This window comes from Dendropsophus ebraccatus, chromosome 4 (genome assembly GCF_027789765.1).
Source record: "Dendropsophus ebraccatus isolate aDenEbr1 chromosome 4, aDenEbr1.pat, whole genome shotgun sequence".
NCBI lineage: Eukaryota > Metazoa > Chordata > Amphibia > Anura > Hylidae > Dendropsophus > Dendropsophus ebraccatus.
In genome coordinates, this window is record NC_091457.1 from 128,383,795 (window position 1) to 128,396,798 (window position 13,004).

At 39.8% G+C, this 13,004-nt stretch overlaps 1 protein-coding gene across 1 annotated transcript in view; it reads left to right on the forward strand.

The window, feature by feature from the left end:
* Positions 1–11,948, forward strand: part of DNAH12 (dynein axonemal heavy chain 12) — a 65,073-nt gene extending 53,125 nt beyond the window's left edge. Inside the window, exons 66-74 of the mRNA XM_069966996.1 lie at positions 222–359; positions 611–844; positions 1,249–1,437; positions 1,568–1,671; positions 2,000–2,204; positions 2,816–2,953; positions 3,460–3,551; positions 4,709–4,776; positions 11,630–11,948. Of these exons, the coding sequence (XP_069823097.1) occupies positions 222–359; positions 611–844; positions 1,249–1,437; positions 1,568–1,671; positions 2,000–2,204; positions 2,816–2,953; positions 3,460–3,551; positions 4,709–4,776; positions 11,630–11,820 (1,359 nt within the window). The 3' untranslated portion in view covers positions 11,821–11,948. The remainder of the gene's footprint in view (positions 1–221; positions 360–610; positions 845–1,248; positions 1,438–1,567; positions 1,672–1,999; positions 2,205–2,815; positions 2,954–3,459; positions 3,552–4,708; positions 4,777–11,629) is intronic.
* The last annotated feature ends 1,056 nt before the right edge of the window (positions 11,949–13,004 follow it).

The window sequence follows — 13,004 nt, forward strand, 5'->3', positions numbered from 1 at the left end:
GAGAGGACTGTGCTTAGCGTGGTCTTCTCCCGACTCGTTCTCCCAATCGGTACGAGTGTAACCACTCAGACTCAGATTGATCACAACTTTTCGCATGTCTCTATGATATGTCAAAAGTTTTCTATGATGACAGTGACACTTTAAACTTTCTACATGACATACAATATGAGAAAACAGTAAAAATATAGATGTCCAACTCTATGCTGTCTATTATCTTTCAGATATGGGAGAAGCTACTTTTTGGGGTCTGTTTCTTTCATGCTTTGGTTCAGGAAAGGAAGAAGTTTGGTCCATTGGGATGGAATATTCCTTATGGCTTTAATGAGTCTGATTTGCGAATCAGTATTCGGCAACTACAGGTGATTGTTTTACATTTTTATATCTTAATACATAATAGCACAATTAAATAATATATTGCTTTTGTTGAGTACAACTTAAGATGCCATCTTCTCAATACCCCCACATGTGAAAATTAATGCATTTTTAGGACAATAGGCACTAGAGCTACCCAGCACTATATTGGCAATTTTATGGGTTAAATTACATCTAGTGTGGTACAACTTTGTTTTACTGTAAGCAAAATCATGGCTCTTTTCTTGTATTGTTTAAGCTCTTTGTGAATGACTATGAACATGTACCATTTGAGGCCATCTCATACTTAACTGGAGAGTGCAACTATGGAGGCCGTGTGACCGATGACTGGGACCGGCGCCTCCTACTGACCACTCTGGCAGATTTTTATAATAATGACATAGTGGAAAACCCCCGTTATTCTTTCTCTCCGAGTGGTAACTACCTTGCTCCACCTAAAGGCTCTTATGAGGACTATATTGAATTCATCAAGGTACGTTTCAGACATTTTAGTATGATTTAGCCAGGGAACCATCCAGTGCTGCTTTACTTTCTTGTAGTGCTCTTCCTGTTTTGTACAGATCACTTTTACTTTCTTCCTTATGATCATGTCCCTGGATCAGCTTGTGACTATTGTGTTTATGTGTCCATGGAAATTGTTGTAAAGCACATCTCTAAATGCTGTTAAAAAACTACAAAAATTAAATAAAAAAATACAGATAGAAACTGAGTAAAAAAATAACATGTTTTAGTATCTGTCTGTAATTGTTAAAAATAAATCTAAGCAATACATGCAGGTTAAATCACATTATCAGAGGGTAATGATCAAACACTTAGTTTTCTGTCTTTGATACTCTTTGTATATGAATTTCCTATTTCTTATTGTCTGTCTGGCAGAGACTCCCTTTTAGTCAGCATCCTGAAGTTTTTGGATTACATGAAAATGTTGATATATCTAAGGATCTTCAGCAAACAAAGACCATCTTTGAATCCTTACTCCTGACTCAGGGGGGAAGTCGCCAAGGAGGGTCCTCCGGGGCCAGTGATCACACATTGTATGAGATAGCTAATGATATACTCAGCAAGGTAATTCACGCTATACTTTATCATGCCTTCCTATGGAATATGATCCTTTTAATGTTAAGTAGGATCAAATTTTTAAATAAATAAATGATCACTTCTACGGACAGCCACAATGTTTTTCATATTTCTGCAGCTTCCGAAGGATTTTGACATTGAGGCAGCTTTGCAGAAGTTCCCAGTACGGTATGAAGAGAGTATGAACACAGTGCTGGTGCAAGAGATGGAGAGGTTCAACAAGTAAGAGACCTTTCTATCCTTATAGGCTATGTTCCCACTTCGGTAACAAATCAAGCAAACGTGGCCATCTCATTAAATAGACAGCCGCCAATAATGATCATGATTATTATTAGTGGCCGCCTATGTTACGAGACGGGTGCCTTTCCCGATATGTTCCCGAAGTGTAGACTAATGTCTGCTTAGTCCATATCCATTATCTATAGTTGAGCCATCAGTATAGGGTGGCAAACACTTTATAAATAATGTGACTGATTGAGTATCTATAGAATGTCCATGTAATTGTCATGCGCATATTCATGTTAATACATCTTCTCCTCCATTTTTCCAGCTTAATTCGCACTATAAGGACAACGTTACAGAATCTTCAGAAAGCCATCAAGGGTCTGGTTGTTATGGACTCGGAACTGGAGGCCCTGTCTGGCAGTTTAATAGTAGGGAAGGTCCCTGAAACGTGGGCAAAGCGTTCTTACCCCAGTTTGAAACCTCTAGGAAGTTATGTCATTGATTTCCTGGCCCGACTTAAATTCCTTCAGGTGAGTACAAGGATAATGTTCATTGCTGAGACTCTCTTGGCAATCACTGGAAAGAATTGTTTTCATCTGTGCTTCACTACTGTAGCCTCTTCTTTTATGTGATCAGTTGAGCCTTTAGCATCTGATCTCCACAGATAAGTAAGTAATGTCATACCTCATTGTGATTGAAATGGCCCCATTGATAGATCTTTATGGGCACTGCCACAAAAAGAAACAAAAAACTTTTGATATGTCATAGAGACATATCAAAGGTTTTGATTGGTCAAGGTTTTAAGAGTTTAGACCCTGACTGATGAGTCAGGAAACGTCCAGCCCATTCTCTTATGGCTCTGTGTCACATGCCATCTCATTCACATAGACACAGGACAGGAAGAAAAGCACGGTCTGCGTGCACACTCAGAGCCTCTACTGATAAAAACCTTTGACTTGTCTGCTAAAACCGATATTTTTCATGACAAGCACCATTTAAAGACAGCATTCTTTGTATTTCACCATATTAAAGCAATGCACGATTATGTTACTTTTTATACAATTTTATAGAATTTCAGTAGTAGAGAAATAAATCCTCCATGGCTTCAATAAAACCTCTATATGTTTCTCGTTCCTTGTAGACCTGGTTTGATTGTGGAAAGCCTCATGTCTTTTGGCTGTCAGGATTCTTCTTCACACAAGCATTTCTTACCGGTGCCATGCAGAATTATGCCAGGAAATACAGAATCCCTATTGATTTGCTAGGTTATGAATTTCAGGTGAGTTTACAAGTCATAGTGGAAAGTAATGTCATGATAATATGATACCAGAGCATGGAGTGCATATTTATGAGGAGGCAGCAGGTGGCTGGATCGGTGCCCAATAAAAAGTAATATTGCATAAAGACGGCCCAGCAGCTCAGGGTAATAAAGCTACATTAGTTGTCAGCTTCCTCTGCACTATAACACCATAACAGCAGGTTAGATTCTTTTTCAGGTAGTCTTTGCTAACACAGAACTACCAATATGATACTCGGCACAAGTCATGGTAGAGTTTTTTTACAGTAATTACACCAAACTTCTTTCCCATTTGCAATAGTAAACAATCCCAGATATGTCCAGCGTTCCTCGCTCGGTTGCGGATCTGATTATTTGTCTGAGATTGTAGAATGAAAATTTACAAGCATAGGAAACAGTTTATTCCAGTTTCTAAATACAAAGGCTATGTTTTTATTTCACGTAATCTTTATAGTATGTAATAAACTAATGGAGCTGATTGTGAGCAGGTTATGCCCGTGGATACATCTGATACATCACCAGAAGATGGCGTTTACATTAATGGGTTGTTCCTAGATGGTGCTCGCTGGGACAGAAAGAGGTCAGTGACTACGGCTTATGAATCCCTTACACACTGACGTAAAAGATAAAGTACAAAAAGAATGTTTTCACACCAGCACAGAAGAAAAAGAATGCACACAGAAAAACACCCTAAAGACCAGCTAAACACTATGTTCAAAATACAGTAGTTATTCTCACCTCTGTATAAGAGCAGTCACCTGTTACAAAAGCACAGGCTGTGCTTCCTCATCCGTGTTTGGAATTCGCTCTGGATGCGGCCAGAACCAAGCGCACATTTCTTAACCAGTAGCCGTATGATATTGCCTATAATCCCAGCAACATCGCATGGCTGTTGGGGAAGACATGGGAGTGTATGTTTAAATGTGTTTGGAGTTCTTTCAGAACAAGAATGCGGAAATACAGTAGGAAAGTCACTCATCCGTTTCATCTCCTTTTCATGAAGCAAAACAACTTCAGATTTGTTTATGAGCCACCTGCAAATAGTAACTTGCTGGGGTCTATGGGGGATATTTATCAAGATTGGTGTACCTGGACGCCAGTCTTAGCTAAATACCCATCCCTATACCCCATGCTGAATTTACTGAGAGCAGGAGGTCTAATTGTGACAACGTTTTCGTCCCTTTCCCAATGTTCTGCATGTATCAGACGTTAAAACATGGTCTATGTACAGCCTAAGGCTATGTTCACACACTGTATGAAAGCAGCCGTTCCGTGACCCGGCCGGGTTACGAAACGGCCGGTCTCATTAAAGATCATCCCGGCCTGTACTGCAGTATGATCTTTAGCGCCGCTGAGTTCTGATGTGGGGGCATCCTTTTGCACCCGCACCAGAACTCTCCACTGCACACAATAGAGCAGGCGGCCGGAGCTTCTTGCTCCATAGTGTGCACTGACAGGATTTTCTGCGGCTGCTGTTCAATGAATAGCGGCCGCAGAAAACTGACATGTCAGTTGTTTGCAGCGCCGCTAGAGATCCTGGACGGAGTGTATACTTTGTGTATACACTCCGGCCGGGATTCCATATTTCCGTATTAATCACAGCCGTTTTTGCAGTCATCAACATCGGTCATACTTTTACGAAAATATACGTTGTGCGAACATGGCCTAACGGTGGACACGAAAAGTAATGTAAATGTGGCAACAAATTAAAGTTTTTGACATTTTTGTTATTAACAGTGGAGTACTGGCAGAACAGCACCCCAAGATGCTCTTTGACTCTGTGCCCATAATCTGGATAAAACCAAGTAAGTGAATCCTGAGCACAAATTATCATTGAAGACATTGATAAAAGAGTAGTCCTATGTTAATGATGTACATATGTGTGGGAAGGTCTGTCTTAGCATAAGTGTACCACTTTCTTTTCGGTAAAAATAGAGAATTGAGCAGCACCCATCTTCGGGATTCTGGTGCACGTTGCCTGGAGAGCTTGGTCCGTCTCCCCCCCCCCCCCCCCCATCAAACATATTTTTTCAACAACTCTGCATAAAGCAGATACTATAATCGGAGTAGTTTGTTGTATCCACAAGTGTAGCACACTATGTGCTTTATGTGGGGCTGCTGCAAAAATACACTAGACTGATCTGTTGTGATCTGCAAGTATACTATTGCAAGTATTTAACCCAATGAAATCAATAGGCTGTCCAAGTTATCGGCAGATTTGTTGGGTCCTATAGGAGGAGTGGTGCTGTGTAGCCATTGCACGCTTTGACTGATAGATAGATGCCATGAAGCTAACCCCCATATTAATTCCCTAAAACAATATTCAACCCCCTTAAATGGCTATATGTATAGGTGAAATAACATTGATTCTGAATACCCCAGTTTTATCTTGGTACTCCCCGGCATTCCCCAGCAGTCAGCCAACAAAGGGTCTGTTCCTTAATGCCTACGGAGGACTACTAAACTTGGAGAGGACTACTAAGTCCTTCAGCAAATACATCCTTTAGGGGCCATTATTGGGAGAATGCCAGTAAATGTGGAGATATCACAATATCAGAAATATCACAAATTCGGCATTGTCCGTTCATAACAGCAGCTTGTTGAGATATAACATGGCAACATGTTAAGGGTATGTTCACACAACATCAAACAAGGGCAAAACAGGGCTGTAATTTTAAGTAAACATTATGCCCATAATTTAAAATATAATGTACCCCTTAGACTTTAGTAGGACCCATCACATTTTTGAAAATTATTTCTCAAAATTACAGCCGTAGTTTTTCCTTGTGTGAAGATAACCTTCAAGTGTACCTCAGTTTTATAAAAAGTGACTATAAATCTGCACTGTGCCAGTGATTTTTCTACAGGTTCTATGATGGAGTGGGATGGGGGGAGGTCTTTATCCTCTAACGTAGAGTCATGAGCATCGTTGGTACTATGGGCGATATTTCGGTGGCCAATTCAAAATGAAAGTGATTTCAAAAAATTATTTCTGTACCCCATGCTCAGGCATTTTTTTTTAAATTGTCTACAATTATAGAGGTACAGTTTAAATTCACATTTCTTTCATGCGGTATAATGTTTGCGATTGAAACCTTTTCTTTTTAGTTGCTATACATCTCACATCACTGAGGCTGTGTTCTCATGGTGCTATTTTACCACATTTGCTCAATTAGCAAGGCAAAATAGCGGGAAAGTTGCCATGTGTGAACACAGCTTAAAGTTACAATAAGAACACCAAATTAGTGCAAATTTTTACACCAGGAGGAGGCAGACATCTCTTATAAATATGAGATCTAACTGCGAGCGTGCGGTAGATGCCGTTAGCTTATATCATGTCAAGAGCATCACATGCCCAATTGTGAGTACAGGGCGTCTAGGAGGGGGCACTCGAGGCATTTCACATGTAATTATTCTTCACATTTGCTGTCCACCCTCTTCGTCAGGACAAGGTACTGGTGAATGAAAATATTTGGGTAGAGATTGGAAAGTATAACCTAACTGGTAAACAGCATGTAGGAAAGAAAGGGGGGGGGGGGGCGGTCTAACTTCAAATAAGAACTGATATGCCACTATTTCCAAAGTGGTCAATTCCACAAAAGGATCCATCTTATTATCGATCAGTCGGCTTTGTACGCCATGCTGCTGCTGTATAATGTAATCTTTCAGTGTGAAATCTCCTTCACTGGATCCTCTGACCTTACTCAAGCGCTGATTAAAATAAAATGAAAAATCCCACACTGGTCTTGTATATCACAGGACGTTGTGTAGTACAATATAGGAGAAGAATTTGTTGATTAATCTTCACATGATTTGGACGACTTCCACAGTGAGAACATTACTGTACTCTCTAGATCCAGCTGGCAAAACCTCAATGTTAGATATAGAACTTTGTCTTAACACAGAACATGTGAGGGACCCTTCAGCTGTTCCCATTAATTCACCTTCTGCCAATGTAAGATTTATTGCTCGTTCTGTCTTTTATTCTGCTTGGTCAGATGTGTATCATGAGCACTGTGTTACATAGCACTGTGCTCCAGCACAAGCACAGACAGAGCCCAAGTGAGTAGTACTGGCAGCATCCCCCAGCTCCTGTTATTCAGCTCTTTATGTGTACTCTCTGCCCCTGGACAATTACTATATTAATTCTTCTGATATTAAGTAGACTGCCACATAGAAAAGAATTAAATGTTTATAGCGCAAATTATGTAGAACCCTCAAAAGACAAACTTTATCAATGCTCATTCTTCATTTCTGCCTGTGGATAATGTCAGGGGAGCACAGATGCAGAGAAAATACTCAGGGAAAATAGTATATACTGTAATATTGGGATAAATGTAAGCAATGTCCAGTAGCATACATTTATTTTCTTATAATCACCTTTACTCTACTCTACTGACAAAATGAATGGCGGATGTCTGTCTCATGCATCCCATGCAAAAGGTGTATGACAAAAAAAAAAGTCAGCTCAACAAGTCTGAATAGTGATCAAAACGGGTTCCCTGGGGTGGAACACGAGAGAGAGAGTGGATGGCAGCCAATTCCCAGTGTGAGCAATCAGCTGTGCAGAGGAAAAGATCTCTAGCTCCAATATTTTAAACTTCAATGATTTATTTCACCATGTTAAAAAATATAAACTTGGATATCCAGTAAAAGAAACACCTACGCCATTCAGGGTGGTACCCCTTATTAGTCTTGGCATAACATGGATAATGATACCATGATACATGCTTATAGACAAAATGCACACAACATATCCACAGCCTATGGTTCACCCCTCCCCCTGCTGGTGGGTCAGGTGATAGATAGATAGATAGATAGATAGATAGATAGATAGATAGATAGACCATGTGAAAAACTTATGCAAAAACTCATATGAAATGCAAATAAAAGTAAATAGACCATGGCTTTTGTGTCCCTAGAAGTTGATAAGTGTCAATGGTAGTCAGGAAATAGATAGTTTTCGAAGTTTACACTCCTGGGAAAATGTGTATCCAATTCAAGGATCCAAAATGCTTCCTTAGTGGCCCAAGACCATTCATGTCCTCTCAGTAGCTACCATGAAAGCAGACCATGCAATGGTTACGGGGTCTGTGCGGCTTTGGGGCCCAGAGACTTGCCACGGCAAAGCGTGCTCTGCCTCCATGTTAACAGTTGCACCCACCTGAGCACACTTGTGCATTAGGGAACTGGGAGAACAAAGTAACACTGGGGAACTGCGCTGGGCTAGGTGAGTATATGTGTGTGTGTTGGGGGGGGTACAGAATTCATGGGACCCTATGGGAGTTAATTAACCTTTTCAATTCCACACACCGTTTCATCTTTGATAATATGTATTACCTAGGCAAAACGTTTAGAAATGAATAATAACCACTATTTCATATAATCTTTATTGTTAGATATTCGAATGTATTTTATAATACTATTTTTTACATTTCCTAGATGACCTCTTTAAGATGAAATGTTGATATCATGATGATAGTGACGGCTATGTTGCTGATCATACAAGTTGTTGTACATGTCCAAAACATTTAGTGTCCCTAATGTGACTTCTTCTAAAGCTATATTGCAGTTGCTACACTGACAGATACCTCTGGTCAGCTGTACAGAGAATGTAATACAGGCAGATATAGAGGGAATCATCTCCTGGCAGCTGTGCGGTCACTAGTGATGCTGATAATCTAGCATCGTTTCTGATGACTCAATGGCTGCATAGGAGCTGGACAATAGTCTGGAGGAGATGAAATTGTATGTCGCACTGAATAATAGGCACTCTGCTGGTTACGGGGTTATTTGACATACTATTTAAACATTCCTTACCAACATTGTAAGCTCACATTCTATGTCAACATTCTAAGTGTACATTCTGTCAGCATTGTATGCCAAAATTCTATATAAACTTTCTTTGTCAACATACTATACCAATATTCTACGTAAACATTCTATGCAAACTTTCTTAGACTACATTGTATGCCAACATTTAATGTCAATGTTCTATGCCAACAATCTATGCCATTACAGACTGAGCATTTGCAGTGTAATATAACGTGAAGGGCTGGCTTTTGACAGCCCTTACAGCTCTGATCCCCTCCGTTCTGTCCAAGAACACAGTGCAAACACAAATAAACCCATTTCTACCCCATTCATCACCCTGTCCTATGTTGCTGTACCTGATTGTTGACCCTGTCCCTTTACTGTACCTGAATTTAGCCCTTCCCCCCTGTTGCTGCACCTAATCATCGCCCCTGACCACCCTGTTAAGGTCCTCTTCTACGGGCCGACGGAGAAGAACAATTGAGCGCTATTAGCGCTCGTTTACTCCATGTTCCCTGCTTGCCGCCGCAGCTCCACGCTGCGGCAGCGAGCAGGTGAGTGCGGGAGGGACCGCGGGCTGCCCAGGTGATCGCTAGGTCGTCCAGGCAGTCCATAGCATACAGCAGCGGTCTGCTGCTGCCATTCCTATTCCATGGAGCAACGGCAGCAGATCATTGCTGTATGAGTTGTTTGTCTTTCAACATGTTTGAAAGACAAAAGACGCAACGATCAGCCGAAATGAACAATGTCGGCTGATCGTTGCCTCTTATTCCACGGGACGGGATCGTTCCATGAAATAGGGCCTTTACTGTACTTGATTCTCGCCCCTGTACTCTTGCCGATTGTTACGTGATTGCTCCCTTTGTTACTGTACTTGATCATTGCCCCTGTTTGTGCACCTACTTGTCACCGATCTTACTGTATGTAAAATTTGAAAAATTTGCTCTTAAACTTCTAAGCCCTTTAACATCCTAAAAAGTAAAGACCTTTACCAAATAATTCCAACATACTGTATACGTATACATACTGTAAATGTGAATCATAAAATGCAAATTTTAAAAAATGTGAATTTTTCCATTTTGATAATGACATTTATGTCATTAGCAAAAAAGGGTAAATGTGTCCACCAAATTTACTACTAACATGTTGTCACAAAAAATAAACTTCAGATTCACATTAGATCAATTTTGTTCAAATTCACCAGTTCCTCATATATAACTAATAGTTAAGCTATTGAAAATCTGGATAGTTCAGTGGACTTATTGGCTAGAGGATAGATATCAGAGGGTTGTTGTTACTGGTGTGTATTCTGAGCAGAGACTGGTTACAGGTGGTGACCACAAGGGTCTGTTCTAGGTCCTATTCTTTTTTTAATACATTTGTAAGTGACATAGGAGAAGGTTTGGTAGGTAAGGTTTGTCTGTTTACCTATGTTACAAGAGTGTGCGATAGGATTGATATGTGTAAAACACATCAAAATGGTTTACATATTCATGATAAGTGGTCAAAACAATAGAAGGTGTAACATAATGCACCAATCCTCAGTCTGAGGGAAAGCAAGTTGAACACTTAACTGCATAGTTGGGGATATAGCCAGTAGTATTAGGGAAATTGTGAGCAGGAAAGACTTAATGGCTTAGGGTCCTATTCCACGGGACAATTATCTTTTGAAAAAACGTTAGATCATTCGTAAATTTAATGATATTCATTTGTGTAATAGCAGACAACGATTAAATGACCAACAAGAAATCACTGGTCGCTTGATAGAATTTTGACCTACTTTTTGCGTTGATTATTTGCACATTGTTCACACATTGTTCAGTGTAATAGGACATCGTTAGGTCGTTCCCTCTGAAACAAACGCATTAGCAGCGTCAAGACGATCACAAGAACGATCATAAGTAACGGTCATCGCTCTGCCTAATTGGGTGAATGATTTCAGGACGTTCGCCATAGCAGTCGTTTGAGATCGTTTATTGTTGAAAAAATCTCTTTGTGGAATAGAACCCTTTAGGTTCCCATGCTGCCAGGCTCAAGCGCCTATCTCAGTGATCGGCGGAGCCCTAACAAAGCTCGATCATGTGTGTGCCCCTTTAAATTCATTATTGCTGTCTGCACATCCCCTGTTTACTTTGGAAAATGTGGGCTCAATAACAATGATTTCATTGGCCATCCAAGAAGTAATAAGCCAATGAATAATCGTTTTGTCAATCATTGGCTGATCGCTGGTCCTTTTACCCAGGCCAGTTATCAGGAATGAGCGTTTCTAGGAATGCTTATTTAGCTGATAAAATGTTATTATTATTTCCTTTTTTTCTTAATTTAGAAGCAGAGCAGACTAGATGGATCAGATGGTCTTTTCTGCTTTCTGTATTCTGTGGGGTTTTTTTGAGTTTCATAACTTGCACAAGGGGCACACACAGTTGTCTGAATCTGGGTATCACAATATTAGAGCGGGAGTTTAACAGGAGCTAAAGAAGGACAGCACTTTTGTAGAACTGCTGCCATTTGGTTCTAACGATTAGTGGGGGTCACACCTCTGCCAGTGGGTTCTCAATGGCATACCCTAGCTTATCTTCTAAGAGAACCCCTTTAATTTCCATTTATACCTTGCATAATGGGTACATGGAAAATATAACTAACTGGATTGACATATTGCTAAGAATGTAAAACAATGATGGAAGAATGATGAATATGAAATGGTAAAGAGGCTAAGCCACCTCTTGTATATAATATTTTTTCCATACTGTTTCTTTTTGTGAAGAACTATAGACATTGGTTCACACTCCAGGCAACAGTCATTTTTCACTTTATCTTAGTCTTTATCCTTTTTTCTCTTTTCAGATAAAAAATCAGACATAAAGAAGACCAAGTCATACATGTGTCCACTCTACAAGACAAGTGAGCGGAAGGGGACACTGTCCACCACAGGACATTCCACCAACTTTGTAATTGCAATGCTGCTGCCAACAGATAAACCTGTCCAGCACTGGATTAAGAGGGGTGTTGCTCTTCTCTGTCAACTAGACGACTGAAGAAACCCCAGATTGTATTTATTTTTATCTGTATGTTTGTTAATGAATTAAAAAGGCTCATAAAGGGGACCCATATGCAGGGCAGCCCCCCTGTCACCTCTATGTGTATTAAATACTTGGAAACAGAATTGAATGTGTGTATATTTAATCCTAATGGACAAAAAGAATCCACTACCGAAAAACACTTCCACAAAATCACTGTCGTCTACTATCTATGCTAACATTCTAGGTTAATATTTTATGCCTACATTGCCTAGATCTTTGTGAACATTGTAAGAGTACATTCTATGTCAACATTCTATATTAACAGTATGCCAAGATTCTATCAACACTCTAAGTGTACATTTTATGCCAACATTATATGCTAACATTCTATGCCCACATTCTAAGGCTATTTTCTCTGTCTACATTTTATGCCAGTATTCCAACATTCCTTACCAACATTGTAAGCTCACATTCTATGTCAACATTCTAAGCGTACATTCTGTCAGCATTGTATGCCAACATTCTATATAAACTTTCTTTGTCAACATACTATGCCAATATTCTATGTAAACATTCTATGCCAACTATCTTAGACTACATTGTATGCCAACATTTAATGTAAATGTTCTATGCCAACAATGTATGCCATTACAGACTGAGCATTTGCAGTGTAATATAACGTGAGGGGCTGGCTTTTGACAGCCCTTCCAGCTCTGATCCCCTCTGTTCTGTCCAAGAACACAGTGCAAACACAAATTAACCCATTTCTACCCCGTTCGTCACCCTGTCCTATGTTGCTGTACCTGATTGTTGACCCTGTCTCTTTACTGTACCTGAATTTGTTGCTGCACCTAATTGTCCCCACCCCTATTACTGTATCTAATCACCACCCCTGTTACTGTACTTGATTCTTGCCCCTATACTGTTGCTGATTGTTGCCTGATTGCTCCCTTTGTTACTGTACGTGATCATTTTCCCCTGTTTGTGCACCTACTTTTCACCGATGTTAAAATTCTAAGCCCTTTTAACATCCTAAAAAGTAAAAGGACCTTTACCAAATAATGCCAACATAAAGTATACATATTGTTAATGTGAATCAAAAAATGCAAATTAAAAAAATCTGAATGTTTCCATTTTGGTAATGACATTTATAAGTCCTTAGCCAAAAAAGTGTACAGTGGTACCTTGGTTTAAGAGTA